The sequence below is a fragment of the Acinonyx jubatus genome, chromosome A2 (assembly GCF_027475565.1).
Source record: "Acinonyx jubatus isolate Ajub_Pintada_27869175 chromosome A2, VMU_Ajub_asm_v1.0, whole genome shotgun sequence".
Lineage (NCBI taxonomy): Eukaryota > Metazoa > Chordata > Mammalia > Carnivora > Felidae > Acinonyx > Acinonyx jubatus.
Window position 1 is genome coordinate 147517926 of NC_069383.1, and position 26910 is coordinate 147544835.

At 47.8% G+C, this 26910-nt stretch overlaps 4 protein-coding genes across 10 annotated transcripts in view; 3 read left to right on the forward strand and 1 right to left on the reverse strand.

Annotated features, from left to right (window-relative positions):
* The first annotated feature begins 673 nt into the window (after positions 1-673).
* Positions 674-4726, forward strand: NICN1 (nicolin 1, tubulin polyglutamylase complex subunit). 3 transcript variants are annotated; one of them, XM_053219377.1, is made up of 6 exons: positions 674-903; positions 2089-2259; positions 2515-2628; positions 3079-3150; positions 3491-3595; positions 3669-4726. In XM_053219377.1, the coding sequence occupies exons 1-6, from the start codon at positions 772-774 to the stop codon at positions 3708-3710; spliced, it is 636 nt and encodes a 211-aa protein (XP_053075352.1). In that variant the 5' UTR covers positions 674-771; the 3' UTR covers positions 3711-4726. The 3 variants fall into 3 exon arrangements, with proteins under 3 accessions (XP_053075352.1, XP_026894521.1, XP_014932551.1); XM_015077065.3 differs by having other exon boundaries at positions 676-903; positions 2083-2259; XM_027038720.2 differs by lacking the exon at positions 3491-3595 and having other exon boundaries at positions 2083-2259.
* A 433-nt stretch (positions 4727-5159) lies between these two features.
* AMT (aminomethyltransferase) lies at positions 5160-9925 on the forward strand. Its single transcript, XM_027038719.2, has 9 exons — positions 5160-5650; positions 5752-5919; positions 6451-6531; positions 7405-7536; positions 7935-8013; positions 8319-8464; positions 8549-8729; positions 9037-9192; positions 9291-9925. Exons 1-9 carry the CDS (start codon positions 5561-5563, stop codon positions 9467-9469), a joined length of 1212 nt encoding a protein of 403 aa, XP_026894520.1. The 5' UTR covers positions 5160-5560; the 3' UTR covers positions 9470-9925.
* An 843-nt stretch (positions 9926-10768) lies between these two features.
* TCTA (T cell leukemia translocation altered) lies at positions 10769-14150 on the reverse strand. 3 transcript variants are annotated; one of them, XR_008297148.1, is made up of 4 exons: positions 13658-14150; positions 13279-13381; positions 11496-12141; positions 10769-11341 (listed from the first exon to the last, which is right to left on the reverse strand). XR_008297148.1 is itself a non-coding variant. In XM_053219379.1 (3 exons), the coding sequence occupies exons 1-3, from the start codon at positions 13878-13880 to the stop codon at positions 12099-12101; spliced, it is 369 nt and encodes a 122-aa protein (XP_053075354.1). In that variant the 5' UTR covers positions 13881-14150; the 3' UTR covers positions 10769-12098. The 3 variants fall into 3 exon arrangements, 2 of the variants coding, with proteins under 2 accessions (XP_053075354.1, XP_053075355.1); XM_053219379.1 differs by having other exon boundaries at positions 10769-12141; XM_053219380.1 differs by having other exon boundaries at positions 10769-12141; positions 13279-13333; positions 13658-14126.
* Positions 14151-14293: 143 nt separating this feature from the next.
* RHOA (ras homolog family member A) overlaps positions 14294-26910 on the forward strand; it is a 62239-nt gene continuing 49622 nt past the window's right edge. Inside the window, exons 1-2 of one of the 3 annotated variants that reach the window (XM_027038714.2) lie at positions 14305-14485; positions 19243-19320. The gene's annotated coding sequence lies outside the window, so the exon portion shown is untranslated. Of the gene's footprint in view, positions 14486-19242; positions 19321-26910 lie in introns of all 3 variants that reach the window. The other 2 variants (XM_053219378.1, XM_027038715.2) reach the window with 2 other exon arrangements.

Here is a 26910-nt window from a genome sequence, read left to right on the forward strand (position 1 = left end):
TGGGGGGCAGAAAAAAAAAAAAGAAAGAAAGAAATGAAGGAAGAAAGAAAGAAAGAAAGAAAGAAAGAAAGAAAGAAAGAAAGAAAGAAAGATGCTTAACCGACTGAGCCACCCAGGCACCCTGAAATTCCGTTTTTAAAGAAATGCCAAACTTTTTAAAAAATGGCTGGAAATTACCAGTGGATTAAGGTTCCAGGCATTCCACATCTTGGCGTCTTTAGTTTTAGCCTATTCGGTGGGTTTGTGGGAGTTGTGATTTGCACTTCACTGATGAATAACCATGTTAAGCATCTTTTCATTGGTTTATTGGCTATTTATATTCTTTTGTAAATTATCTGTTCAAATCCTTTGTCCATTAAAAAAAAGGGGAGGCGTTCATACCTATTTTTGAAACTAATGTCGGCCGGGCACAAAGCTCAGTAGTGCTCGTGGCTTTACGAGTTTTAAGCAACGACTGCCCGGGACACAACCAGTAACGGCGAAAGACTCGGAGCAGTGAAGGGTCAGGACAGCTCAGATATAGAATGGCTTGGACGTTTCGGGGCACCGCCCCACGACGCCTTCTAAATGCTCGCGCCGTGATTGGCTGAAGGGACACTTCCGCAGGCACTTCCGACTCCCTGCAGGCCCAGAGCATCTGTAATTGGCTGGGCTGGCCCAGCGCGAGTCTTTCCGGGAGTTGTAGTTCTTGGGACTCGGCTGGGGACGCCGGGAAGGCCAGTGGACCAAGGCCAGGAGCGGTGGTTGGGTTTGGTCGCGGCTGTTGGCACCATGTCCCGCGTGTCGGTGCCTTGCCATGTGAAAGGCACCGTGGCCCTGCAGGTGGGCGACGTGCGAACCTCCCAAGGCCGGCCTGGTGTGCTGGTCATCGATGTCACCTTCCCCAGCGTCGCGCCCTTCGAGGTGAGCAAGCCCCGTGGGCGCGACCGGGGCTCCTGGGCGGGGCTGACCCGGGAACTAGGGCGTGTCCTGGGTATTTAATCTTTCACAGAAAGCCTCTGCAGTGTTCTTGCCCTTGTGAGCCAGTTAACCATTTACTTATTCCTTCAGTTAACACATATTTACTAGAATGCAGCGTTCTGACTTGTTCTCTTCAACATCTCTGCCCCGTATCCAGGACAGGGCTGGTGTAGAAGTGCCAAGATAGTAGGGTGATGCTGGTAATACAGTTGTGAGCCAAAGAGAGGTGAGAGGTCATTTTGTTCCTGGCCACTGGGCTAGGGATCATTAGGCAATGAGTTACCTCAAAACCTGCCTCCTGCCCATTCTTACAGTCCTTGCTTGCCAGGTCAGATTCAGCTCATTCCTCATCATGATCATCCTAATGGCTCCAGGTTCCAATCTCCAGTTGCCTGTCCAGTCCACATCTACTGACAGAGTGAATAACATGACAAGACCTCAGCACAGAGGACAAAGTCCACTTTCTAGTGGCCTGAGGGCCACCTGTGTCTGCACCCTGCCTGCCTCTTGACCCCATGCACTTTGTCCTATAGTGTGTGGTCATCTTTCAAGCTGTTTCTTGCTATAAGCTAGCAAACTTCACTAAATGGACCAACTCTGTAAATCTTGATTCAGTAGACCTAGGGTGGAGCCTATTCATCTATATTAAAACAAAAACAAAACAAACAAAAAACTTATTTGGGTGATTCTGATGAGTGTCCGATGATGAGAATTCCCGGTGCTGGGCTGAATCACTGCCATTTCAGAGGGAGGCCAGGTTTTCTCACCCCTTGGTGCCCCTTTGCATATGTTACTTTTACACTGTCTATCTTTCCTGGTTCACTTGATGAACTCCTTCAGGCCTCATCTTCAGGCCATGTTTTCTGCCTTCTCTAGAGTTAGGGTTCTGACCTGGCAGCATCTTAGACTTGTGACAAGATCTGCAGTCATGGTTTATTTGTATGACCTGCTCATTTAGACTATGAGCTCTTCTAGGGAAGTGAAATTGGCTTTGGGCCCCAGTGGATGCTTGCTGAAGTTGTTAGATTGGTAGTAGAGTACATTCCTAAAGGGAGGAGATGGTATGTTTGAGCCTCTCAGGCCCTGGGTCTGATTTGTCATGGTGGGTTGTTTGTGCTCTAGTTACAGGAGATCATGTTTAAGAATTACTACACAGCCTTTTTGAGCATTCGTGTTCGCCAGCACACCTCACCGCACACACCGGCCAAGTGGGTGACCTGCCTGCGGGACTACTGCCTCATGCCTGACCCACACAGTGAGGAGGGAGCCCAGGAATATGTATCACTGTTCAAGCACCAGGTCAGCTGGGACTCAGCATGACTAGGGGAGTCCAGATGAGGGCTCACAGCGGGTCTGGGGATTGGGCCAGGATACCAGGAAGGAAGAGGGGAGGCGAGGTTGGCCTGGGCCTGTGCCTTGGAGGGATTACTATTCTTTCCTTCTCAAAGGTCTGGGTAGGCAGCATCTTCATTCACTGCTGGTTGGGAGGCTCTTGGGCAGTGAGCTAGGGCCTTGCTGGGTCCTTTTGTGTGTGTGTGTGTGTATGTATGTCAGATGCTGTGTGACATGGCCAGAGTACTGGAGCTGCGCCTGATTCTGCGACAGCCATCACCACTGTGGCTGTCTTTCACAGTGGAAGAACTGCAGATTTACCAGCAGGGATCAAAGGTAAGTGACCAGCTCAGAGCTGTTGGGTTGGCCCTTTCCCAGGGAGGCTCTTAGCTATGGCTAGGGATGTTGGGTGTGGGGCTGGAAGTGGATGGTAAGACTCAGAAGGAGGCCTTCATGGAAATTAGTCAGGTGGGAATGCTGGAAGTTCATGGCGAGAGTTCAAGCCATGTTCTCATATACTCTGACCTTTGAGATCACCTGCCTCTCTCAGAGCTTGAGACTTTAGGGTCTGGGAGATACTTTTGTTCCTTGTGTTCCTGGGCCCTCCTGCATAGCAGAAGAACTTAGGTAGTCTGAATGCCCCCTTGGACTTCTGTGGACCCCTGAACAGGGTTTTCTCAGCATCTGAGGCTCAGGTGCCCTTCCCTCTGTTCTGAGGACCTTGGAATATGGTCCTAGGGCTCTCCCACTCTGCCTCCTTCAGAGAAGTATGCCTTTGCTTTGCAGAGCCCCTCAATGACCTTCCCCAAGTGGCTCTCCCACCCAGTGCCTTGTGAGCAGCCTGCTCCCCTCATTGAGGTAAGCCCTCATCCTGGGTAAAAACCATGTGTGAATAGGCCCTGTGTCCAGCACAGGAGGCCCCACCTGGGCCTCTTTCTGAAAAAATCTGGGACTGGACCCAGGGCCCTTGGTTCACTCTATGCCATCTTCCTCAGGGGTGGTCCATGGGATTTGAGGCATCTCTGAGTGGGGCTGGGCTGCCTACTGCAGATCAGGCCCTAACCTTATGTGTTACCAGTTATCTGGGAATGTTACTGGTCTTAGTTTGAGGGCCCTGTAGCCCAACTTGGTCTCTCTGGAGCTTTAAGGGCAGTGCTGGGGACGGACCCATGGCCACTGACCCCTCCTTCTGGAGCAGGGTCTCCCAGACCCCAGCAGGGTATCCTCCGAGGTGCAGCAGATGTGGGCGCTGACAGAGATGATCCGGGCCAGTCACACCTCCACAAGGATCGGCCGCTTTGATGTGAGTGATCGCTTCCCCCTGCTTGGCTCCTGTTGCCCTGAGCCGGTCAGATTGATGGTATTTTGTGTTTCAGGTGGATGGCTGTTATGACCTGAACTTGCTTTCCTACACTTGAACCATGGCTCTTAGCCAAGATGTTGGCCTTCCATGCCCACCCAGACCTGGTTTAGGCCACCAGAGGCTGAAGTGCTTTCCCTGTGCATTACAAGTGTTGCCTGCATGCCCACTGTGTCTGGGCCACGTTCACAGATTCAAGATTCTTGGGGGCTAAACTGAGTTGCTTCAGCATGAGTTCTCAGCAGGGATGTACTCTGTCCTCATCTGACTACAACCTGAAACTCCTTTTCCTACCCTGAAAACATTCCAGTTCTGTTTACTAAGAATTCCCTTCTGCCAACATGCACACTCCAGTCTTCTGCCTGCTCCTTCACCCTGAATGCAGTGCACTGGGGTGACCTACTAAAACCTGTTCTATCATTGGAAGGCTGCTGTAGCCATGGCAGTCATGTAATTTGGAAGCTCAAGGAAAAAACAGGAGCCCACGTCTTCCTTCTGCGCCCCCTAGTGGTCTTCTTTCTTATGCCCAGAAGAAAAAATTTCCTGTCCTAACTCCTGCTGTCTGCCTAGGGAGTGAAGCTGGGGATTTGGGCAGCCTGAATCCCTTGGTCCCAGAGCTGGCTCCTGGATGTGTGTTCAAATGGGCCTGCCCATCCAGCCTGGGCAGTGTCTCTGGCAAGACTGGTGTCTAATGAGTTCTGGGACCTTTTTGCCTAAAGCACACCCTGTCCCTTCTCCCAGCTTCCCCCTTCAAGAATCATGCTAAGTGTGATGAAAGACCAACCTTGGTAGGGTGTGGGTCCAGGTGGGCATTTGCACTGGTGTCTTTCAAGAGGCTGAGGACTGCCATAACCCCAGGCCTGCTGCTGAATAAGGCAGGCTGCTCTTATGAGAAAATCTACCTTTTGTTTTTTCCTGGCTTTGCTCCAGGGCACTATGCTGCAGCAGCACTGCAATATGTGTTAGACCTGGAAAATTGGAAGTTTGTGTGGCTCAACAGCTTTCTGGAGGCAGGTCAGCTACCTTTTGGTGGCTACCTTCTGCTCTTAACTATTACAGTTCTTGCAGGTGTTATCTTTGCCTGTGGGGTCATTTATTTAGCCTCATTTAGCTTTTGCTAAGAGGGTAATGACCACAGTCCTGTGCTCCGGGAGTAGCAGCCTTCAGAGAGAGAGAGAGGGGGGAGACAGAGAGAGAGAGAGAGTGAGAGAGAGTGTGTGTGTGTGTGTGTGTGTGAGAGAGAGAGAGAGAAAGAAAGTATAGGAGGAGGTCCTTGAGGGGGTGGCAGGGACTGTGCTTCATTCATGGCTGTGTCTCCAGTACCCAGCACAGGGCCTAGTGTGCAGCAAGATCAATAAATACTTGTGAAATGCATGACTGCTGGCTGCCTGTGTCCTCCCAGTGGGAGAGCTGGAGACCCTCACTAGAGGCCAGTTTACTGATGTGCTCAGCCTGCCAGGCTGGCTCCACCTTCCTGCGTGCTCTTCCCCCCCCCCCCCACCCCCCGCTTCCCCTCCCCCATGTGACCTTGCACTCCGGGTGTCCTGAATGTGCAATTCAGGCCTTCCAGCCCTTTACGGAACTTTGGCCTTTTGGAGGCTGGGCTGTCATCAAGGGGAGGTCTAGCCCCTGGCTCTGACTCCGAGCAGCTTAACTGGTTTGGACTGCCTAATCTGCCCAGAAAGATCAGCTGGAAGCACCTGGGGCTGTTTCCCTACAGATAGGAGTCACTGCACTCTGCTCTAAAGCCCCGCCTGCCCTTAGGGCTGCCTGCCTTTTGGGCTGCCCGCCCCTTCTGATCCCCTTTATGGGAGAGAGACCTGTCCAAGCAGAGCCTGGACTACATCTCCCAGCGTGCCTGGCAGAGTGGTGGCCTCTGTGTGCCGGCTGCACCATTTGCGGGCAACAATGCAGCGGGCAGTAAGCATGGTGGCCCATCTGGGCTTGCGTCTGCAGGCGCTCCCGTCGGCCCTGGGCCGTCCACTCAGTTGTGCACAGGTGGGATAGAGGGTACTGGGGCATGGTGCCAATTTTGGAGTGGCGGGAAGGGTGGGGGTTGAGGCTGGGACCCTGGTAGCCCTGAACCCAGCCACCCGCAGGACGTGCTCCGCAGGACACCACTCTATGATTTCCACCTGGCTCATGGCGGGAAGATGGTGGCGTTTGCAGGCTGGAGTCTGCCTGTGCAGTACCGGGACAGTCACGTTGCCTCACACCTGCACACACGCCGGCACTGCTCACTCTTTGACGTGTCCCACATGCTGCAGGTGAGCCAGGGAAGCATACTAGCTGCCAGGTCAGGGCTTCCTCCCCTTCCACAGGGGTGTAGCTTTTGGCTTTGTTGGGAGGTGGATTCCAAGGGCTGCCCTTGCAGAAGTGGAGGTCTCAGGTGTTGGAGACTATAGCCCAGGAAATTAACTCAGAGGATCTCTTGATTGTCTCCTCTTTAATCTCTTCAGCCTACTCCCTCTTAGTAGCATGACTTTATGTCCTGGGTTTCCCAGGGCTGGCGCCCATTCTCATCAACTGTCCTGGGTGTTGGTTTGGAAAAGAGGGTATTTCATGATGGTGCTGGGCCCTTTCAAGTTTCCTAAACACCTCCATTGCACCCCCTCCTGTGTTGGCGGATGTGGGGGAACCAGAAGGTGGGGATCTGCCATCCGCAGAACCAAAAGACTGCTCAGGCACTTAGGCTGCATTGGGCTGTACTGTGGATGGCAGGGAGGATGCCTCCTTGTCCAGTGGCTTTCCTCATTGAAGCGATTACTGTGGTCTGAGGTTTTGGATCTTTTTCCCAGACCAAGATACTTGGTTGTGACCGGGTGAAGCTGATGGAGAGTCTAGTGGTTGGAGATATTGCAGAGCTAAGGCCAAACCAGGTGGGTCCCTCTTATTTTGCTAAATGGGTGTTCTTAGTCATGAGCCAGCAAACGGGGGGAGGGGTGGAAGGACAGCAATGTTCAGATACACCTTCTCGGGGCTTGCAGTCTTGGGGCATGGGGTCCCTGTGTCATGTCTGGACATCTAGTTATCTGCAGGGAAGGGGGGGCTATTCCATCCTTACCACATCAGGTTGGAAGGCTAGAAACCCAGGTTTATGTCCTGTTCTGTGATTTTCCATGCTGTCAAACCCCTTGAAATTCAAAGGCAGTCCATTAAACCAACAGCCTCATTATCACCAAGAGCTTGTTAGGGAATACACTGTCAGGCGCTGCTGTAGACCCGCTGAATCGGAACTTGCATTTTAACATGATCCCCAGGTGATTCATATGACCTCTCAACCTCAGACTGTCCATCCAGTGGAGAGGCTGTGAGGCCAGCCTCACAGTATTTTGGAGTATTGCTGTGGAGCTCATGGGATCATCAAGATGCACTTTGAAGTTTCCATCTTGGGGTTTGGGGAATGGACTGAGTTGTCCCAGGTCTGGGTGGGATGAAGCAGCAAGTCCTAGGTGTCATGGATTAAGTGTGAGGTGGGGCTCTCAGTACTGAGTGGGGAGGGGTACAGAAGCCCCACCAGATCAGGGAGGTCTCCAAGGTGGGAAGGGGTGAAAACTTTCTTAGTGCATGAGGATCAAAAACCCTGGGATTGGGCAGGGTCCTGGGCTCACCTAGCTTTGTTCCTCCTCCCCTTCCAGCCCTGCGCATGAGGCTTCTTTTTCAGGAATTTGTGATGGCTGAGTGGCCCTGGGGGCGGGGGGCATTGTCTGACTCCTGGATCTGGAGGCAAAGATGCTCCATTTTGGCACTAGGGGACGCTGTCACTGTTTACCAATGAGACTGGAGGCATCTTAGATGACTTGATCGTGACCAGCACCTCTGAGGGGTACCTGTATGTGGTGTCCAACGCTGGCTGCTGGGACAAGGACTTGGCCCTCATGCAGGTACAGCCCTTCTGTGTTCTAGGTACCCTATGTTCCTTGTTCACAGAACAGGACAGACCCAGCAGGGACAAAGGGCTCAGACAATGGCTTTTTGAGTGAGTAAACAGCAGGCCAGAGTGGGTCCTGCCTGGAGAATGCCAGGTTTCAGTGATGGGGTAGTAGGGGAGGTAAAATTGACCCTGGCTCCCAAGTGAGCATCCTCTGGTTAAGGTAAAAGCTGGAGCCTGATGTTTGCACTGGCAGACCTGGCCTTGGGTCATCCATACCACTTAGTTATGTGACTTTGTCAGATGGGAACTGGCCTATTCTGCCCAGCTCTTCAGCCAGCTGTCAGCCCACAGTAAGTGCTCAGTAAGTGGTCCCAGAAGCTGATGTGGTGTTTCTGTCTTTCCTTTCAGGGCAAGGTCAGGGAGCTTCAGAACATGGGCAGTGATGTGAGTTTGGAAGTGGTGGATAATGGCTTGCTAGCCCTGCAAGGTGAGCAGGCCAGGCTAGGGTTGGAGCTGACCTTTGCCTCCTGGCTTTTCAACTACTAAGCACAGAAGGCCTATCAGGAGGAAAGTGTGCATGGTGTGACATTTGTGTGCCATAATTCTAAGTTTGGTATTAATGTCCTCCCTCTACCTGCCATAAGGCTCCATGGGCTGTGGGCAAGAGCACCTTCTCCCACCTGCAGAACAGCACTTGCTCAGGGCTTATTCTGGTCCCTGAGTAAGGGCTGTGGTCCAGCTTTGAGAGGAAACTAGGACCTGGACAATTGGTCACGGTCTCCCTGGGCCTAGGCCCCACTGCGGCCCAGGTATTGCAGGCCGGCGTGGCAGATGACCTAAGAAAACTGCCCTTCATGACCAGTGCTGTGATGGAAGTGTTTGGTGTGTCCGGCTGCCGTGTGACCCGCTGTGGCTACACAGGAGAGGATGGTGTGGAGGTATGTGAAAAAGTAGGTGTAGGATGGTGCAGGACACAGGATTCTGGAGCCAGCTGCCCACCTGCTCTCTGGTGTTCCATGCAGATCTCGGTGCCAGCTGCAGGGGCAGTCCACCTGGCAACAGCTCTGCTGGAAAACCCAGAGGTGAAGCTGGCAGGGCTGGCGGCCCGGGACAGCCTACGCCTGGAGGCAGGCCTCTGCCTGTATGGGAGTGACATTGATGAACACACCACACCTGTGGAAGGCAGCCTCAGTTGGACATTGGGTGAGCTGGGCCAGCACTCAGAATCCTGAAGGCTACAGTGGCCAGCCTATGACTGCTCCCAAGGCTGTGTAGCCACTGTGGCTTTGCCCATTAGATCCTCAGCAGGCTGAAGTGGGCAGCATAATCTTCAAGACCTGGGGACAAGAGGTGGGTGGCTGACTGCATTGCAGGGGAGGAATGGAGCTTGGGGGGCCCTGAGCAAAGGGACCTCACTGCTGGATGGATTTTACTTGGGGTCCTTGTAACTAGGACCTCCTATGGCCAAGGGTTTTATGGACTGTGGCTTAAGCCTGGTGTCATGCTTCAGGGAAGCGCCGCCGAACTGCCATGGACTTCCCTGGAGCGTCGGTCATTCTTCCTCAGCTGAAGGGCGAAGTGCAGCGGAGACGTGTAGGGTTAATGTGCGAGGGGGCACCTATGCGGGCACACAGCCCCATCCTGAATATGGAGGGCACCATGATTGGTAGGTGGACCAGGGAAGTTGGAGAGCCCTTGTCCCTTCCCTAGGAGGGTGGGCATTGGACTGGTAAGGTGGTGCTGACATGGCTTCTTCTCACACAGGTACTGTTACCAGTGGCTGCCCCTCTCCCTGCCTGAAGAAGAATGTGGCCATGGGTTATGTGCCCTGTGAGTATAGTCGGCCAGGTACCCCGCTGTTGGTAGAGGTGCGGCGGAAGCAGCAAATGGCTGTGGTCAGCAAGATGCCTTTTGTGACTACAAATTACTATACCCTCAAGTGAGGATGGATTGGGTCAGGGCCCTTCCCATCCAAGAGCCTGGACCTGGAGGGCATTCTACAAGGGTTAGGAAGCTAAGGCTGAATACTCTGGGGTAGGTGGCTAGGGTGGAGGATGTTTCTGATTTTCTGGTGTGTGTGGGGGGCAAACCACCTATTCTCTCTCTCATGTGCCTCTCCTCTTGGAGAGGTACACTTCTTGAAAGACCCCATTTCTGGGGTGCCTGGGTGGCTCAGTTGGTTAGGCGTCCGACTTCGGCTCAGGTCACGATCTCACTGTCTGTGAGTTCGAGCCCCGCGTCGGGCTCTGTGCTGACTGCTCAGAGCCTGGAGCCTGTTTCAGATTCTGTGTCTCCCTCTCTCTCTGACCCTCCCCCATTCATGCTCTGTCTCTCTCTGTCTCAAAAATAAATAAATGTTAAAAAAAAAAAAAAAAAAAAAGACCCATTTCCGAGCAATAGACCAGCTCATGCAATGTCAGCTTGTGCTCCCATTGACCCCATTCTTGTCTGCTGGAGGGCTATGGGAAGCACTAGTTCTGGCATCTCTCCCTTCCACTCTGCCAGGTGCTGGCTGTGGAACAGAGGCTTACATTTAGGGAGGAGGTAAAGCCTGCCCAACCTACCTCATCATGGTTTCTCACACTGCAAAGGGGTTATTATTACCTTGGGTAGTGCTGCCTCTCCCTGGGCAGGAATGATTCCTGACTCACAAAGGCTTGGCCCTGTAGGGCCATTGTGCCTGTGTAAACTTGGGAAAGCTGAGGGGACACAGACTCACTCTTCCACATTCCCAAGTTATCCCAGCCTGCTGCTTAGTAGCAAACCATGCCAGGCTCACCATCTGTTCTGAGACCCAGGGCTGTTGTAGAGCACACTGGGCCTCCTCCTGGACCTGCCTTACCCTGGGCTGACCTTTGCCCCTGGGGCCCATTACTGGACTCTGCTGACTTCTAACAAAACATTAAGCGAGCTTCCTTTCTTCTTGCTTGCCAGAGTTTCTAGCTTCATTGTCCTTTGTCCACATGATTGCTGGTGTGCCAGCCTAATGCCTCCTTGCCTGGCCCCTGAGGCAGGCTTAGAGTGGATTCTCCTTGAGAGGGCCAGGTCTATAAAAACTAGTGAGGATAGTGCCCCCTCCCTATTGGGCACCCACCACTGCTCCTCCAGAGAGCTGGTGTCATTTCTCCACCTCTGCAAGTCATTGCATTCTGTGCGCTGAGGGGCAGTAGCCCCAAGTGTTCCCTTTCCAGTTTTCCCTGTGCATGCACACCCTCGTCCTGTCTGAATAACCACACAACTGATGCACTTCCAAGTTTAATAAGCCACATCCTCAGCTGAACCTGGGGTAAAAGGTGAGACCCTGATTCTATGTGTGGTGGTGTCAGTGGGTAGGCCTGAGGCTGCAAAACCATCATCCTACCAGTCAGAAGATACCTCCAAAGTAGATACACGTACACAAGTTCAGTGTAGTCCTACTTCCAGTGTGTTTCTGCTGCAAAGGTGGCCTAGCCAAAGGCTGCCAGATGGATAGAGGAAGCAGGCAGCGGGATATTGAGGTAGCTGGTGGTCCAGCAGAAACAAGTATAGAAATACAGCCTTCAGGAAGGGAGGCAGTTCTAGGGTCATGCTGCTTTCAGAAACTGGCATGTGCCTCCCACACCTTTGGAAGCTCCCCTGGCCCACTGTGTAAGTGGCAGGCCTGCCCAGCCTGTGGTTCTTCCCGGCTGTTGAGGGAGGGTTCTTGGGGGCTGAGATGGTGCTAGTGGGGACGAGCTGAGCCTGTGGCCTCTTAGGATGAAGCTCTTGTGGTTCCGGGTCAAGATGGGAAGTGATGAAGTGGCAGAGCCACTCAGCGGTAACTGCTTAGTACCTCTCTGTGAGGGGACAGGGTACAACCCCATGGGTGGGGGTGGAAGGTCACCCTTGGGGCTTAGCGTCTTTCAGGCACCCAACCTCCCAACAAGGATTGAGAAGAGTATAAATGAGTTAATATTCAGGAAAGGACAATTTCCATAGCCTGACTCACACCTGAAAAGCTCTGGATGGGCTAGGGAAGTGGGTGTTCGGTGCCTCCACATCCAGGTAGTGCCAGCGCCCCCTGCCTTACACTTGAATGGCCAGCTAAGTAACCATAGAGTATAAGGCCATGTCTAGGCCAGTCTTTCCTGGCTCCCTGCCAACAAAGCAAAAACAAATTCAAGAGCTTAGGAGAAAACAGACTTCCCTTACAAATCCCAGAGCTGGTCAACCTCAAGTTTCTTCTCAAGGAAATTTCTATGGGGTCACATCCCAGCAGATCGGAAGGGGGACAGGAAAAAGCCAAGGCAGAAAATGGACTGTTGGCCTCCCCAACCCAGAGGCTCCTCCTGAGCTGACCCCTGAGAGAGGAGGAACATGTCTTCTCTCCTTAAGGCACCCAGATCTGGGTAGAGGCAAACTTTACTGGCCCAATGCCTGGAGCTGCTGGAGGCAAGGCCAAGAGCAGTGGAGGGCCAGGTCTTCAAGCACTGGGGTACTCCCTGCCCCCAACCCCTCCCCCCATGCAGTCTCTGGGGTCTGGGCAGCAGCAGAACCCAGTGTGGGAACCAGCAGACCCGGTGATGTCCCTGGAGATCCCTCTGCTGCCTTCCCTTATTCTCTGTGGGTTTTGAGAGGTTCATTTGCTGTTGTTTCCCTAAAAGTGATGGAAAAGAGAAAAGGATTATTCCACAGGCAGCACAACAGTCCCTGAGATTGGCTCTCTCTAGCCCTGTAGGGGCTGAGGTGGGCTCAGTAAAGCCACACTACAATCTATATCTCTGTACTAAGTTCCCACAGCCCCCACTGGGTCCCTCACCTTTCCCCTGAAGACACGTTTTTCCTCCTGGTTCCTACCTTATGGTATTCCTATCCTTCCCCAAGTTGCTCAGGACCTGGACAGTGGCAGGCCTCCTAACTGGCCTCTTGCCTTCTCTATTGGACCCCTTTTCTTGCCATGAAACAGGCAGTTATAAAGACAAATTAGATCAGGCCATAGCCTTGCTGAGTCCTTCAATAGCTTCCTGAAATTTGGCATAGGGTATTGTGGGTCCCGCCAATGCCTTCATGTTTGAGCTCCAGTGTCACAGCTTTGTCTATCCTTCCAATATGACACCCTTGTTCTTGCCCTGGGCCTTATTCTATCAATTTTCTTTGCCTGGTACACTTACTCCCTAGCCTTTGCCATTAGCTTAGGTGTCTGTTTTGTGAGAAAACTCTTGACTACCCTTGCCCCCACACCGCTGCCCTTCCCTTTTATTATTTTTTTGTTGCCCTCCCTTTTAAATCTCTGGCTCCCCCTATAAACAGGATAAAGGATAACCCCCCTGGGTTGTCCTTGTTCTCTGGACCTAGTTGCCCTCCTCTCCCCCCACCACACCACACCACACCCCTCATATAGAAGGAGCTCAGAAATTAGTTGAATGAATGCTCTGATTAGTGAGTAGATGTTTTACAGATGAGGAGGCTGACCTGATGTTGCCAGTAAGTGCAGTAAGGACATAGGCTCCTGCCTTTCTAACTGAAGGGCTTGCAGTAGAGTGGAACCCAACAGACTTGCCAGCTCATCTCTGAAATTGTGACAATAGCCCCACAGGCAGCATGCTGAACAGCATATTGGTGGGCTGTTCAGAAATTAGTCTGAGCTCCAGTTGAAGACCTTGGGGCTTGCTGTAAAGACCACTAAACTAGTGGACTTCTACCCTGAGAACTTCCTGCCCCCATCCCTGTTATCAGCACAGGCCTATCCTCTGCCTGCCAAGCATGGGGTTGTGATGGGCACAGATTTACTCACCACGAAGTGAAATGCGTGGAGCCATCAGGTGTGGATCCGTTCTGGCCGCCCAGACCTGGGGGCAGGAACACATCCAGAGCTGCAGCAGGCTGGGGGTGGGGATCTGAGCAGGTATCAGCCCAGGTCAGGTTTGAGGCCAGTGGCGGTGTTTGGTGAACAGTCTCGTGGGGGCCCTAAAGGGACTAGCGGTATTGTCTGATTGAGGTTCAAAGGAAGTTAAAATGTGATGGGTGGACCGGGGTTTCTGGCATGAAATGGTATGTTGGCATGGATTACGGTGCAGAGTTAAGCTGTGATGTGGTCCTTAGGGGATCAGTGGTAGTCTAGGGGGTTCTGGGGAGCCCAATGAAGGAGTCCAGTGGGGGGTGGGGAGCCTCACCTGGGCGGTGATACAGCCCTGTCACCGTGCTCCCGTAGAACCCCCACGCCAGCTGGATGCCCAGGAGACTTAACACCAACCAGAGTAGCAGCAGCTTGAAGAGGGTCACGCGCATGTCCTGCGCCTCCCACTCCCGCAGGAACTCGCTGCCCAGGGTGCCCAGCGCGCCCAACACCGTGGTCGGAAGAGCCTGCAAGGACTGCCCAGACCAAGGCTCCGCCATGACTGGCCCATACCCCACCCGGGGGACTGTCACCGTAGTTCCGACTGCGCAGGCGTCTGGTCTTCCGGGGCCAGGGCCGTTAGTGCGCACGCGTAAAACTAGGCAAGGCTAGGCTACTTCGCTTGCGCGAAGAGTTGGCAGTTTAGGGAGGAGTATTAAAACCGCGCACGCGCACCCTGCCCCACCCTGCTTACTTAAAGGATGAGTGAGTCGTGAAGCATAAAATAGCAACCAGGTCTTTTATAGCCCTGGAGTTCCCGTGATGCCCCACGCGGCTGCAGTGATTGGTTAAGCGCCTTGCCTTTAGGGCGTGGACGCGCTCCTGAGCAATCGTAGCTGAGCTGTGAGTGCGCGCGCGTGCGCGGGGCCGAGACTGGGGCTGGCTCGAGCCCGTTGGCACACGGGAGCGCGCACGTCGTTCCCCGCCCTCCCGCCGCCGACCGCCCTCGCTCGCTCGAGCTCCCCGCCCGCCGCCCGCCGTCCTCCGTCGGTTCTCTCGTTAGTCTGCCTCCGTCTCCTCAGCCACCCGCCCTAGTCTCCGAGCTTGCTACTCGCGGACAGGCGTCCTTGGCGTGGAGAGGTCGGATTGCGAGTCGTCGCCTGAGGTGAGCGAGAGGGTACCCTCCTGGCGCCGCGGCGCCCGGGGCCCGCCCGCCCGGCACTCTTCCGGCCGCCAGCCCGCCCGCCGCCCCTCCGCGGCCGCGCCCCACCTGCTGCTCTCGGCTGGCTGCCCCTGGGTCCCGGCCCCTGCCTCCCGGCCGGGGCCCCGCTCCCCAAAGAAGCGGCCCCGCCCGCGCAGTCCCCGGAAGCGCGCCCCGCGGCCTCCCGCGCCCCTTCCCCCGCCCGGCCAGGCCTGGTGGAGCCCCAGCCGCCCGCCCGCGGTCCCCGGCGCTTCCTCTCTCTCACGGCTGCGCCGGGCAGGGCGGGGGCTTCGAGCCGGGCCCGGCAACCGCGCGGTGCAGCCGGCCCCTGCGAAGTGCGCGTGGCTGTCGGAGTTGAAATGGGAAAGAAACTCTTTACAACTCCATCTTGGCTTTACATTGAATATGAAACATGAATCACCGTTTTATACTGGGTGAAGTCCAGTTATGTTTTGGGTACATTTTCTTTTTAAATGTAGTACTCTCGGAGATTGTGTAAGTAAAAAGGTAGTGTTGAAATCTTATGGGTTAGGATTCTTGGGTATTGAAAGGACGTTTTCCTGTTAGACATTTTTTTCATGACTTAAACTATGTTGTATCGAAATAAAGTATTAATTTGCAATTTTGCTTAGTCTCAGTTACTACCTTGATTAGGAATCACCTAAACATATCCTTAGTTACCGATTGACTCAGTTACGAGGCATCATTATTAAATAGCACTGTTGGCAGTTAAATCGATTTGGTCAAAAGCATGTTTAGTAGTCTGCGGTGGAAAACTGGCATCCTTTTTGCCTCAGAATTGGTTCCACTTGTGTTTTTTAATGGTCCTGATTTAAAATTTTTACCAGCGTTAGTGACTTGTTTGGTTCTTTTTGTGTTTAAGATTGTCTTTTGAAGTAAATGTTTCTTGCAGGTGTGTAATCACATTATAGTCCTCCTTGCCAGATCTGAAGGGGAAAAATACTTTAAAAAATGTCTTAAAAATGTTATATGTGGTGAGAATTTTTCAACCATTCAGTGTCAAACACCCAAATGTGTAAGGTGTGTGTACTATTGCATGATTGTCGCTTTGAACATACCGGTTTTAGCTTTGGGCACGAGTGACATTGTTTGGACTGAAGGTACAAGACTAATTCCTAATTGTGAAGGATAACTTACTAAAGGATCTCTTTTGATAAATTATCTTAAGAATAGTACCATCTACTTTTGTAGAGCACTGGTGGCCCATGGGGACGTGACAAAATAGAAGACAACTTGCTTTAAGTCAGTCTAGTCCTAGAGTTATCACCTCTGTTCTCATAAAAGTCTGTACTAGAGAGAAGAAAATAGGGACCCACTGACTTTTTCGTAGATCCAGAATTTTAGACCCGAAAGGAATCTTCAGGACTTCTATAGTCCAACCCCATTTGCAGATGAGGAAACTGAGTTCCAGAGACTTTTGTAAATATACCAACGTTATATGTCTAGTCACGTACAGGCCAAAACTATTTTGTCTGTGTGGTATTTTCCTTGTACTCCTAAACAGCTTGCTTAGAGTTAAGTAAAAATTCAGGATTTAACAACTTGTTTCCAGTGCTTTCTCCATTTATGTATTACTGATATGTTGTGAGAATCTGAAAAATTCATTAAAAAATTTTTTTTTAATGTTTATTTTTGAGAGAGAGAGAGAGAGGAGAGACACAGCCTGAGAGGGGGAGGGGCAGAGAGAGGGAGACACTGAACAAGAAGCAGGCTCCAGGCTCTGAGCTGTTAGCACAGAGCCTGATGCGGGGCTCGAACTCACAAACTGCCAGATCATTACCTGAGCTGAAGTTGGACGCCCAACCGACTTAGCCACCCTGGCACCCCGAAAAATTCATTTTCTAAACAAATTTCAGTTATTTAGCCTTAAACAACACTCTCCTCCCTGCAACTGGGTGGTCCTGCAGCCGTTGATTGAAATAGATAAATGAATATACAGGGTCCCCGCTTGGCCTAGTTTTGGCTTTCGGTGTTTGGGTCTTCTTAGGGACAAGCTTCTTCCACAGGGAGGCCCAGACTCCTCTGTTCCAAATCCCACATAATTAGGTCAGGCTAAGATGTTGTCATGTGACTGAGGGCTGTTTTGACTATTGATTTGAGGTGGGATGGAGAGAAACTGCACATATCAAGTAAATAGTTCCCTGTGTATTATGTGTGTGGTAGTGGTTTTGCTGGAGTATTCTCATAGTGTTCATTCATATTAGAGTGAAAACAGGTAGATCTTGAGGTGTTTCCTCAAGGAGTTAGTGGAGTTGAAGCAGTGACCAGAGAAGTTGCTACTTAGGGTTTTCTTAGTTGTCCTAGAGCTGAGATTTATGTTAACTCAGAAGGAAGACTGATATTTCAACTTCTAAGAGAACTAATCTGGGCATGCTGAGCTTCTATAGACAGGGCTTTGGGTTTTATTGCATTATGGCTACTAGTGATAAAGCTAAATGGTACATACTCACTGGATTTTAATCACATATGTTTGTAGTAGTAAAAGGTAACTAAAAGTTACTTAACCTTCCTGTACCACTTTATCCCTTTATGCCCCTGGCCAGTGGAACTTAGTTTGCCTGCACCTACACATTAACGTAACTAAATTGTAAAATTGTGTTAATGTGTCTTAACTACACTCTTGATCTTTGGGTATATGCTCACTGTTAAGTACTTGTGAGATTACTAAATTAAAATTTCCAAGATAGTTTAAAGTTCGTAATTAATGTAAAATTCCTATTTCAAGTGTTTCTATTTCAAATGACTCATTTATAGTCTGTGGTACTGCAGTATTAAGTGAAGACCTTGTATACTCATAATTATGGTAGTCATGTGACTAAAAATCAGGTAGGCATTGAAGCTGCTCATTCTGGGTGTTGGTCTGAATTTATTGGTGGTTCTTCCAGATGATTCTGAATAACATTTTATAGTTAACAATGGTCAGAATATGAGATACACTGTTACATCTTAGCCAGTTTGCAGTTTGTCTCAAACTGAGCTTGATTTTTTTTTTTTTTTTTTTTTTGTGAAGAGGGTGGATAAAGTAAATACGTTTAATTAGGCATGTTTATAATAGTATCTTACTATTCAAGTGAAGGTAGAAAGAAGAACATAAGCAACTGAAATGTTTGGAGTGGTGCAAAGGGAGAAGAAGAAGGTAAAATGAAAGAGAGGTGACCAGAGACCAGATCATGTTGAGGCTTTTAGGATATAGGAAGTTCTTTGGGTTTGTCCTGAGATGAGAAATCATTAGATGTTTTTTTAGCAGGGGAATGATATGATTTGATATTAAATAACTAGAATCCCTCACTAAGAATAGGGGTAGATTGGAGTCCATTCTGACTTTATGTTTTAAAAGTTTAAGGGGCGTCTGGGTGGCTCAGTTAAGCTTCTGACTTTGGCTCAGGTCATGATCTCGCAGTTCATGGGTTCGAGTCCTGTGTTGGGCTCTGTGCTGACAGCTGGAGCCTGGAGCTTGCTTCAGATCCTGTGTCTCCCTCTCTCTCTCTCTGCCCCTCCCCAACTTGTCGCACGCTCTATCTCCCTCTTTTTCTCTCACTCAAAACTAAATAAATAGACATAAAAAAACGTTTAGGGGCGCCTGGGTGGCTCAGTTGGCTCAGGTCATGATCTCACGGTTTGTGGGTTCGAGCCCTGCGTTGTGCTCTGTGCTGACAGCTCAGATCCTGGAGCCTGTTCTAGATTGTGTCTCCTTCTCTCTCTGCCCCTCCCCAACTTGTGCTCTTTCTCTGTCTCTCAATAATGAATAACAGTAAAAATAAAAAAAGAAAGAAAGAAAAAGAAATTAAAAAATGTTTAGGGGCGCCTGGGTGGCTCAGTTGGTTAAATGTCCAACTGCAGCTCACTCAGGTCATGATCTTGTGGTCTGTGAGTTCGAGCCCCGCATCGGGTTCTGTGTTGACAGCTTAGAGCCTGGAACCTGCTTCAGATTCTGTGTCTCCCTCTCTCTCTCTGCCCCTCCTCCACTCATGCTCTGTCTCCATCTCTCAAAAATGAATAAACATTAAAAAAATTTTTTTTAAAAAGTTTAATCTCTACACCCAGTATGGGGCTCAAACTCAACCTGAGATCAAGAGTCATACATTCTTCCAACTGAGCCAGCCAGGTGTCCCTCTTTTCTGACTTTAAATAGTAAAGTAATATTGATCATCTCTGACAAAAATATCAGGATTTCTGAATAATTACCTTCCTTGACCTAATGACTTCATCCTGTTTTTTTTTTTTTGAAACCATTGATTTTTCTGACAGTTGCCTTTCAGCCTGTAATTTCTCTAATACCTGTATTAAGAATACGTAAGTAGATAAAACAAGTTATTTAAATAAATGTTTGTGGTAGTGTAGGTGGTAGGGTTACAGGTGTTCATTGTAAGATTCAACTTCACTCTGGTTTGAAAATTTTTATAATAAAATGTTGGAAAATTAATTTATGTAGGATTCTTTTGCTTTTTGCTTTTAAAAGGGCAGTATTTGTAATATTTGTAAGATAAGGTTGTGTACCTTTTAAGTAAAGGAGGCTAAAACTTGTATAAATGTGATATATTTGATGATATACCAATCAAAGATTAAATTCTATACTTCTTCCCCTCTCCTGAATTCTAAATTACAGGGAACTTTGGGCAAGCCTGTTTACATCCTGTGTTTTGATTTTTTTCATTGTAAAGTGAATAGACATAATTCCTGATATTTTTATATTTTTATAGTGCCTTTCATCTGAGAAGTTCAAGGCACTTGTAAAACTTCTGGCACACAGGCCGTGGGTCTTGCAGCACATTTGTAAGGTATGTACATAGAAACCTCTTCTTTTATTTCTCTTTTCCCATGAAAGAGAGATTGTTATATATTAAAGTAAATTCTGGAGAAATGTCAGTGCATTACTGTTAATGATTCTCTTCACCAATCTTGAGTTCTTTATCTTACTCCATACCTTTTCTCTCTAGTCTTATTCTCCCACCTCTCCATAAGGTACTCCTCTAACTTTTTTACTTTTAAGTGGTATTTCTTTTTTAGATGAAGATAGATTTCCTAATCTCTCTCTTAAAGGAGATGAAATTCACTGTCTTGTACACATACCTCTTTTATATCTGGACCATTCCCATCTTATTCCTTCTGTTTTTCATCTTTAAAGTTTATTTTGAGAGAGAGAGAGTGCACATGTGCACAGACGGTCACTCTTGCAGGGGCGATGGTGGGCAGAGAGAGAAAGGGAGAGAGGGAATCCCAAGAAGGCTCCATGCTGTCAGCACAGAGCCCGATTTGGGGCTCGATCTCACGAACTGTGAGATGATGACCTTAGCTGAAATGAAGAATCGGGTGCTTAACTGAGCCAACCAGGCGCTCCTAGTTTTCATCTTTAAGTTTTCATTTTTAATTTTTTTTAATGTTTATTTATTTTTGAGAGAGAGAGACAGAGCATGAGTGGGGGAGGAGCAGAGAGAGAGGGAGACACAGAATCCGAAGCAAGCTCCAGACTGTGAGCTGTCAGCACAGAGCCTGGCGTGGGGCTCAAACCCACGAACTGTGAGATCGTGACCTGAGCCGAAGTCGGATGCTTACCCGACTGAGCCACCCAGGCGCCCCAAGTTTTCGTTTTTTTCAGTAGTTTAGTTATACATTTATCCACAGCTTATGTTGTGGGTATATCTATCTAATTATCAGTGGCAAATGAGTCAGGTAGAGAATGAAGATCAGAGGACAATCTTCCCTCTTACCAGAGAGGTCAGAGTGATACTGGCTTAGGTGGGACCAACGTTAACAGCTGGTATAAGATCCGTCCAGGGGTTCTTTAGATATTTAAACTAATTACAAGTAAAGGAAATTGTTAGAAATAATCTTAATTTGATTGATACCATGGTATATATCCTAGTCGGTACTGTTTTGATCGCCTTTTTCTGTTCTCTTTGGGTCTGAGGGAACTCTGTATATGAAGAAGTGAGCTGTGATGGGGATGAATATTGTTTATTTTTTTCCAACTTGTTTGTTTTATTTTTTTAATTTATATTTTAGTTAATATACAGTGTAGTATTGGTTCCAGGAGTAGAATTCTGTGATTCATCACTTACACACGATACATATAATACCCACTGCTCATCATAAGTGCCCTCCTTGGTATCATATCAGCCATCACCTATTTAACCCATCTCCCACCCCCCTGCTTCCATCAACCCATAGTTCTCTGTCATTAAGAATCTCTTATGGTTTGTTTCTCTCTCTTCTCTCCACCCTCCCCCATCCCCATATGTTCATCTGTATTGTTTCTTAAATTCCACATAAGTGAAATAATATGGTATTTGTCTTTCTCTGATTGACTTATTTCGCTTAGTGTAATACATTCTAGCTCTATCCATGTCATTGCAAGTGGCAGGATTTCATTCTTTCTGATGGCTGAGTAATATTCCATTGTGTATGTGTGTGTGCATGTGTGTGTACACACACATATATCTCTTTTATCCATGGAGGTGAATATTCTTATTTGGTGAAATGGGGTACCTGGCAGTGAAGGCATACAGTGATAGTGGTTTTGGTTGGCTTTGAACTCCTCCTTGGCATGCTAAGAAGAATGAACAAACTAGCTTGTGGTTTTGTCATTCATTCATTGAACAAATAATTATTGAATAGTTACTACATGTCAGATGCTGTTCTGGAACACATCTGAAGAAAACAAAGAAGGTCCCTGTCCTCAGGGCACCTGGATGGCTCAGTTGGTAGAGCATACAACTCTTTTTTTTTTTTTTAAAGTTTATTTTGAGAGAGTGAGCACATGCATGTGCACAGGGGAGGGGCAGAGAGAGAATCCCAAGCAGCCTCCATGCAAAACTTGACATGGGACTTGATCTCATGAACCACGAGATCATGACCTGAGCCAAAATTAAGAGGCAGACACCTAACCAACTGGGCCACCCAGGCACCCGTAGAGCATGCAACTCTTGAACTTGGGATAATGAGTTCAAACCCTCTTTAGGCTTAGAAGTTACTTAAATAAATTAACTCTCACATTTAAAAAAAAAAAAGTCCCCGCCCTCAAACAGTTTTTGTTTGTTTTACAGTGTCTTTATTCCTAAAGATACGAGCACGTTTGATTTGGAACTGAAAAGTGTTAGTTTTGAATCATACCATCTACTTTTCTCAGTGTTACAAAGTAGAAAGCACTTCAGGTGTAAATAGTCACAAAAATATGAATAGTCCTGCTTACGGAGTTATTGTTCTAGTAGGAGAGACTGATGATAGGTAAGGAATGGACTTGTCTTTTTTAGGGAACAGCAAAAGAAAAAAAAAATTGAATGGCTGGAGCCTAAAGAGCAAGTGGAAAAGTGGAAGAAATAGTCTTATAGGTAGGCAAGGGCCAGATCTTTTAGGAACTGGGAATTTAGAGTTTATTCAGAATGCATTGGAAAGCTATTAAAGGGTTCGTATAACAGGAGTAATGTTATCTGATTTATTTAGATTTCTAGCTCACGTATGGAGAATAGACTACAGGGTGGCAAAAATGGAGGTAGGGAGATCTGTTGGAGGCTGTTTAAATTCAGTGACAGATGATTGGGGCTTGGACAAGAATGACAACGGTAGTAGAGGGATTCACAGTATGTTGTAAATGAGTGATCATAGGCTTTGCTGGTAAATTGGAAGATATGGCTTCCTGAATCCCTGATCTATGGTAAGATTAGCTCAGTGCAACTGCTGGGCATAAGAAGACAACTAGCCTAGCACCACTGCATATATACTCTGTTGTCCACAAGGCTTGAAATTTCTCCTTTAAGGGGTGTTTGGGTGGCTCAGACAGTTGAGTGTCCACCTCAAGATTTCAGCTCAGGTCATGATCTCGCAGTTTGTGAGATCAAGCCCCACATTGGGCTCTGTGCTGACAGTGTAGAGCCTGCTTGGGATTCTCTGTCTCCCTCTCTCTGTGCCTCTCCCCTGCTCATTCTCCCTTCTGCTGCTGTTGCTGCATTGTCTTCTTCTCTCTTTCAAAATAAATATTTTAAAAAATGTTTAAAAGTATTTTTCCTTTCAGTACATTGAGTAATGCATTAGGGTGGTTTGATTGATGGCCTCCCTTGTAAGAGGGGAGACTGTTTCAAAGTTGTTTTCTCAATTATGTATTTCTACATTGTATTTAAAAACAGAGGTGCCTGGGTGGCTCAGTCGGTTAAGCATCCAGCTTCATGCCTCAGCTTGGGTCATGATCTCACAGTTGGTGGGTTCGAGCCCCACATCAAGCTACTTCAGATTCTGTGTCTCCCTCTCTTTCTGCCCCTTCCTTGCTCATATTCTATCTCTCTCAAAAATAAACATTAAAAAAATTTTTTTTTAATTTTTTTTAATGTTTATTCACTTTTGAGAGACAGAGAGTGAGAGTGGGGGAGGGACAGAGAGAGAGGGAAACACAAGATCTGAAGCAGGCTCCAGGCTCTGAGCTGTCAGCACAGAGCCCGCCCGATGTGGGGCTTGAACTTACAAGCTATGAGATCATGACCCGAGCCGAAGTTGGATGCCCAACTGACTGAGCCACCCAGACACTCCTAAAAAAATTTTTTTAAAACAAAAGTGAAGCTATGCTTACCAGTTTCTTCACCAAAAATGCTGATGACCCTATAATGACAAAGAAGTTTTGCTATAGAAGAACTCTGTATGTATATACCTTTAACCAGGTTATTCCTTTGAGCCTCAGGACCTGTATCTGTGAAATGAAGATTACATTTATTTGATAGGAATTTTATTTTATTTTATTTTTATTTATTTTTTTAAATTTTTTTAACGTTTATTTATTTTTGAGACAGAGAGAGACAGAGCATGAACGGGGGAGGGTCAGAGAGAAGGAGACACAGAATCGGAAGCAGGCTCCAGGCTCCGAGCTGTCAGCACAGAGCCCGACGTGGGGCTCGAACTCACGGACCGCAAGATCATGACCTGAGCCAAAGTCGGCCGCTTAACCGACTGAGCCACCCAGGCGCCCCTATTTTATAGGAATTTTAGATGAAATAATATATGAAGAGCATGATGCTCAATGCATGCTAGTTTTCTCCCTTAGTAGAAATACTTGTTCTAAGTCTGATAGATTCCTTTTGTGTTTTTTTAAGTTTATTTTATTTTGAGAGAGAGAATGGGGGTGGGGGGCTGAGGGAGGAGAGTACTAAGTGGGGTTGGTGCTTAGTGTGGAGCCCCATGCAGGACTGTCTCATGACTGTGAGATCATGGCCTGAGCCCATATCAAGTGTTGGAAACTTAACCGACAGAGCCACCCAGGCGCCCCCCCCTCCTTTTTTTTAAGAGAGAGGGTAGGTCGGGGAGAGGGGCAGAGAGAGAGAGAGAGAGAGAGAGAGAGAGAGAGAGAGAGAGAGAGGGAATCTTAAGCATGTTCAGTGTTCAGTGCAGAGCCCAATATGGGGCTTGATCCCATGACTCTGGGATCATTACCTGTGCCAAAATCAAGAGTCGGGCACTCAACCTACTGAGCCATCCAGGTGCCCCTTAAGTTTTCTTTAAAATTAAAAAAAAAAATTTTTTTTTTAACGTTTTATTTATTTTTGAGACAGGGAGAGACAGAGCATGAACAGGGGAGGATCAGAGAGAGGGAGACACAGAATCTGAAACAGGCTCCAGGCTCTGAGCTGTCAGCACAGAGCCTGACGCGGGGCTCGAACTCAGGGACCGAGAGATCATGACCTGAGCCGAAGTAGGCCACCCAACCGACTGAGCCACCCAGGCGCCCCTAAAATTTTTTTTAATGCTTTTATTTATTTTTGAGAGAGAGAGAGAGGGAGGGAGAGAGAATAAGCAGGGGAGGGGCAGAGGCAGAGGGAGAGGGAGACACAGAATCTGAAACAGTCTCCAGGCTCTGAGCTGTCGGCACAGAGGCCAATGTGGGGCTCGAACTCACGAAATACAAGATCATGACCTGAGCTGAAGTTGAGTGCTTAACTGACTGAGCCACCCAGGCGCCCCACCCCCTAAGTTTGCCTTTTTTAATTAGTATTTTTTTAAATAAATTTTTTTAATGGGGATAGATGGTGGTGATGGTTGCATGACAACATGAGTATATTTAATACCACTGAAATGTATACTTAAAAATGCATACATTTTTAAGTAGATGGGGGGTACCTGGGTGGCTCAGTCAGTTAAGATGGTAAGTTTTATGTTATGTGTATTTAAAACACATTTTTTTTTAATGTTTGTTTATTTTTGAGAGAGAGAGAGAGAAGAGTACTAGTAGGGGAGGGGCAGAGAGAGAGGGAGACACAATATGAAGCAGGCTCCAGGCTCTGAGCTGTCAGCCCAGAGCCTGACGCTGGGCTCGAACTCATGGACAGTGAGATCATGACCTGAGCCAAAGTCACATGCTTAACTGAACCACCTAGGCACCCCTATGTTATGTGTATTTTACTTCAATAAGAAGAGAGGGAAAAATGCACCAGGTAAAAATAAAATCATACAAAAAAGTTTATACTAAAAAATGAGGGTACCTGGCTGCTTCATTTGGAAGAGTATGTGACTCTTGATCTTGGGGTCATGAGTTCAAGACCCACATTGAGGGTAGAGTTTACTTAAAAAAATGTATCATCTTCCTATTCCAGAGCATAATCCTCCTCTCATTGTATTACTTCCTTTGGGCTTTAAAAATATTTTATTTGGGCTCCTATCTGGCTGAGTTGTGAAAGCATTTCACTCTTGATCTCAGGGTTGTGAGTTTGAGCCCCATGTTGGGTGTAGAGATTACTTTCAAAAAATTTAAAAATATTAGAGCAAGGGGGTTGATGAAGCATGTGTATGAAACATTGTAGAAGGGGGTAGGTAGGCATGACGAGTAAAAGCCTTTCTCCCATCTCAGCCTCCAAGGTCCTTCTTTAGAGAAGACCATATAACTGTTTTCTATATATCCTTCTAGAGATACTGTGTCTATATGTATATATTACATATTTTTCTTTTTTTAGAAACATGCATTTGCACATCACATTGTTATGCATCTTATTCTTTCCCCTTAATAGGTCTGAGTGACTATTTCACAAGATATTTAATAGCATACGCTGTGGAAAACAGTTTGGCAGTTCCTCGAATGGTTAAATATATAGAGTTAGCATACAACCCAGCAGTTCTACTCCTAGCTCTATACGCAAAAGAATTGAAAACAAGTAGTCGAATAAATGCTTGTACGTAGATGTTCATAGCATCACCATTCTTATAGCCAAAAGGTGGAAATAATTCAAATGTTCATCAACAGATAAGTCGGTAAACAAATGTGGTTGTATACATACAATGGAATATTTTTCAACTACTTAAAAAGATGAAGTATTAATACGTGGTAGAACATGGATGAACCTTGAAAGTATTATGCTAGATGAAAGAAGCCAAACACAGGCCATATATTGTATGATTTAATTTATATGAAGTATCTAGTATCGTAAACCTGTAGAGACGCAAAGCGAATTGGTTGCCAGATGCTAGGAGAAGGGGAACTGGAGATGGACTGCTTAATAAGCATGGGGTTTTCTTTTGTGGTAATGAAAATGTTTTGGAACTAGATAGGCTTGGTTGTTTTACAACATGGCGAATATGCTAAATATCACTGAAATGTACACTTTAAAAAGGTGAACTTTATATTGTGTATTTCACCTGAATTAAAAAAAAGTTTTAAATAGATGTTTAGGCCTTACAGAGTTTTCATCTTGCTAATTGTGGAACCTTGAAAGGAATAAAGATGTTTGCGCCAGAATGCAGGGTGTCTGGCTGTGCATTGTCATTGCTGAAACACCTAGGCAACTCATTGGAGTTAGTTTATTCTTCTCTTTATGGTGGTTCTCCAGACAAGCATTGTCTTGTGAGCAATATAAGTGGAGAATTAAACTGTACAAAATCAAATTCTGATTCTGCACATCTATTTAAGGTTAACCTTGGGATATTTACATTTTGAGGTGAATGATCTGATGTTCTTACTTAGAAAGCCAGAAGGGAGTATTTCTTTCCTTTAGCCTCAAAAGAGAATTTTAGTCTGGGGTTATTCTTTTTTTTTTTTTTTTTTAATTTTTTTTTTTTTTTAATGTTTATTTACTTTCGAGAGATAGGGAAGAGCATGAGCAGGGGAGGGGCAGAGAGAGAGAGAGACACAGAATCCACAGCAGGCTCCAGGCTCTGAGCTATCAGCACAGGGCCCGACGTGGGGCTCGACGTGGGGCTCGAATTCACCAACCGTGAGATCATGACCTGAGCCGAAGCCGGATGCTCAACCGACTGAGCCACCCAGGCGCCCCTAGTCTGGGGTTATTCTTACTTGGCTGTATATTGGAGGCTTTGTGGGGTTTTCTTCTGCTTGCCTTCATTTGCCTTGGGTTTGCTGCTCTCCATCTCTAAGAGCCCTTGAACTGACATCGACCCTTAAC

What these genes read in the sequence shown, in the direction of transcription:
- NICN1 (XM_015077065.3), top strand. Translation starts at nt 772, where the DNA reads ATGTCCCGCGTGTCGGTGCCTTGCCATGTGAAAGGCACCGTGGCCCTG. An exon ending in TATCACTGTTCAAGCACCAG is followed by an intron (nt 2,260 to 2,514) that starts GTCAGCTGGGAC and finishes TATGTATGTCAG; the next exon opens with ATGCTGTGTGACATGGCCAG. An exon ending in TTTACCAGCAGGGATCAAAG is followed by an intron (nt 2,629 to 3,078) that starts GTAAGTGACCAG and finishes TTTGCTTTGCAG; the next exon opens with AGCCCCTCAATGACCTTCCC.
- AMT (XM_027038719.2), top strand. Translation starts at nt 5,561, where the DNA reads ATGCAGCGGGCAGTAAGCATGGTGGCCCATCTGGGCTTGCGTCTGCAG. An exon ending in CAGGAGAGGATGGTGTGGAG is followed by an intron (nt 8,465 to 8,548) that starts GTATGTGAAAAA and finishes TGTTCCATGCAG; the next exon opens with ATCTCGGTGCCAGCTGCAGG. An exon ending in TATGGAGGGCACCATGATTG is followed by an intron (nt 9,193 to 9,290) that starts GTAGGTGGACCA and finishes CTTCTCACACAG; the next exon opens with GTACTGTTACCAGTGGCTGC.
- TCTA (XM_053219379.1), bottom strand. Translation starts at nt 13,880, where the DNA reads ATGGCGGAGCCTTGGTCTGGGCAGTCCTTGCAGGCTCTTCCGACCACG. An exon ending in AGGGCTGTATCACCGCCCAG is followed by an intron (nt 13,382 to 13,657) that starts GTGAGGCTCCCC and finishes ATACCTGCTCAG; the next exon opens with ATCCCCACCCCCAGCCTGCT. An exon ending in TCCACGCATTTCACTTCGTG is followed by an intron (nt 12,142 to 13,278) that starts GTGAGTAAATCT and finishes CATCACTTTTAG; the next exon opens with GGAAACAACAGCAAATGAAC.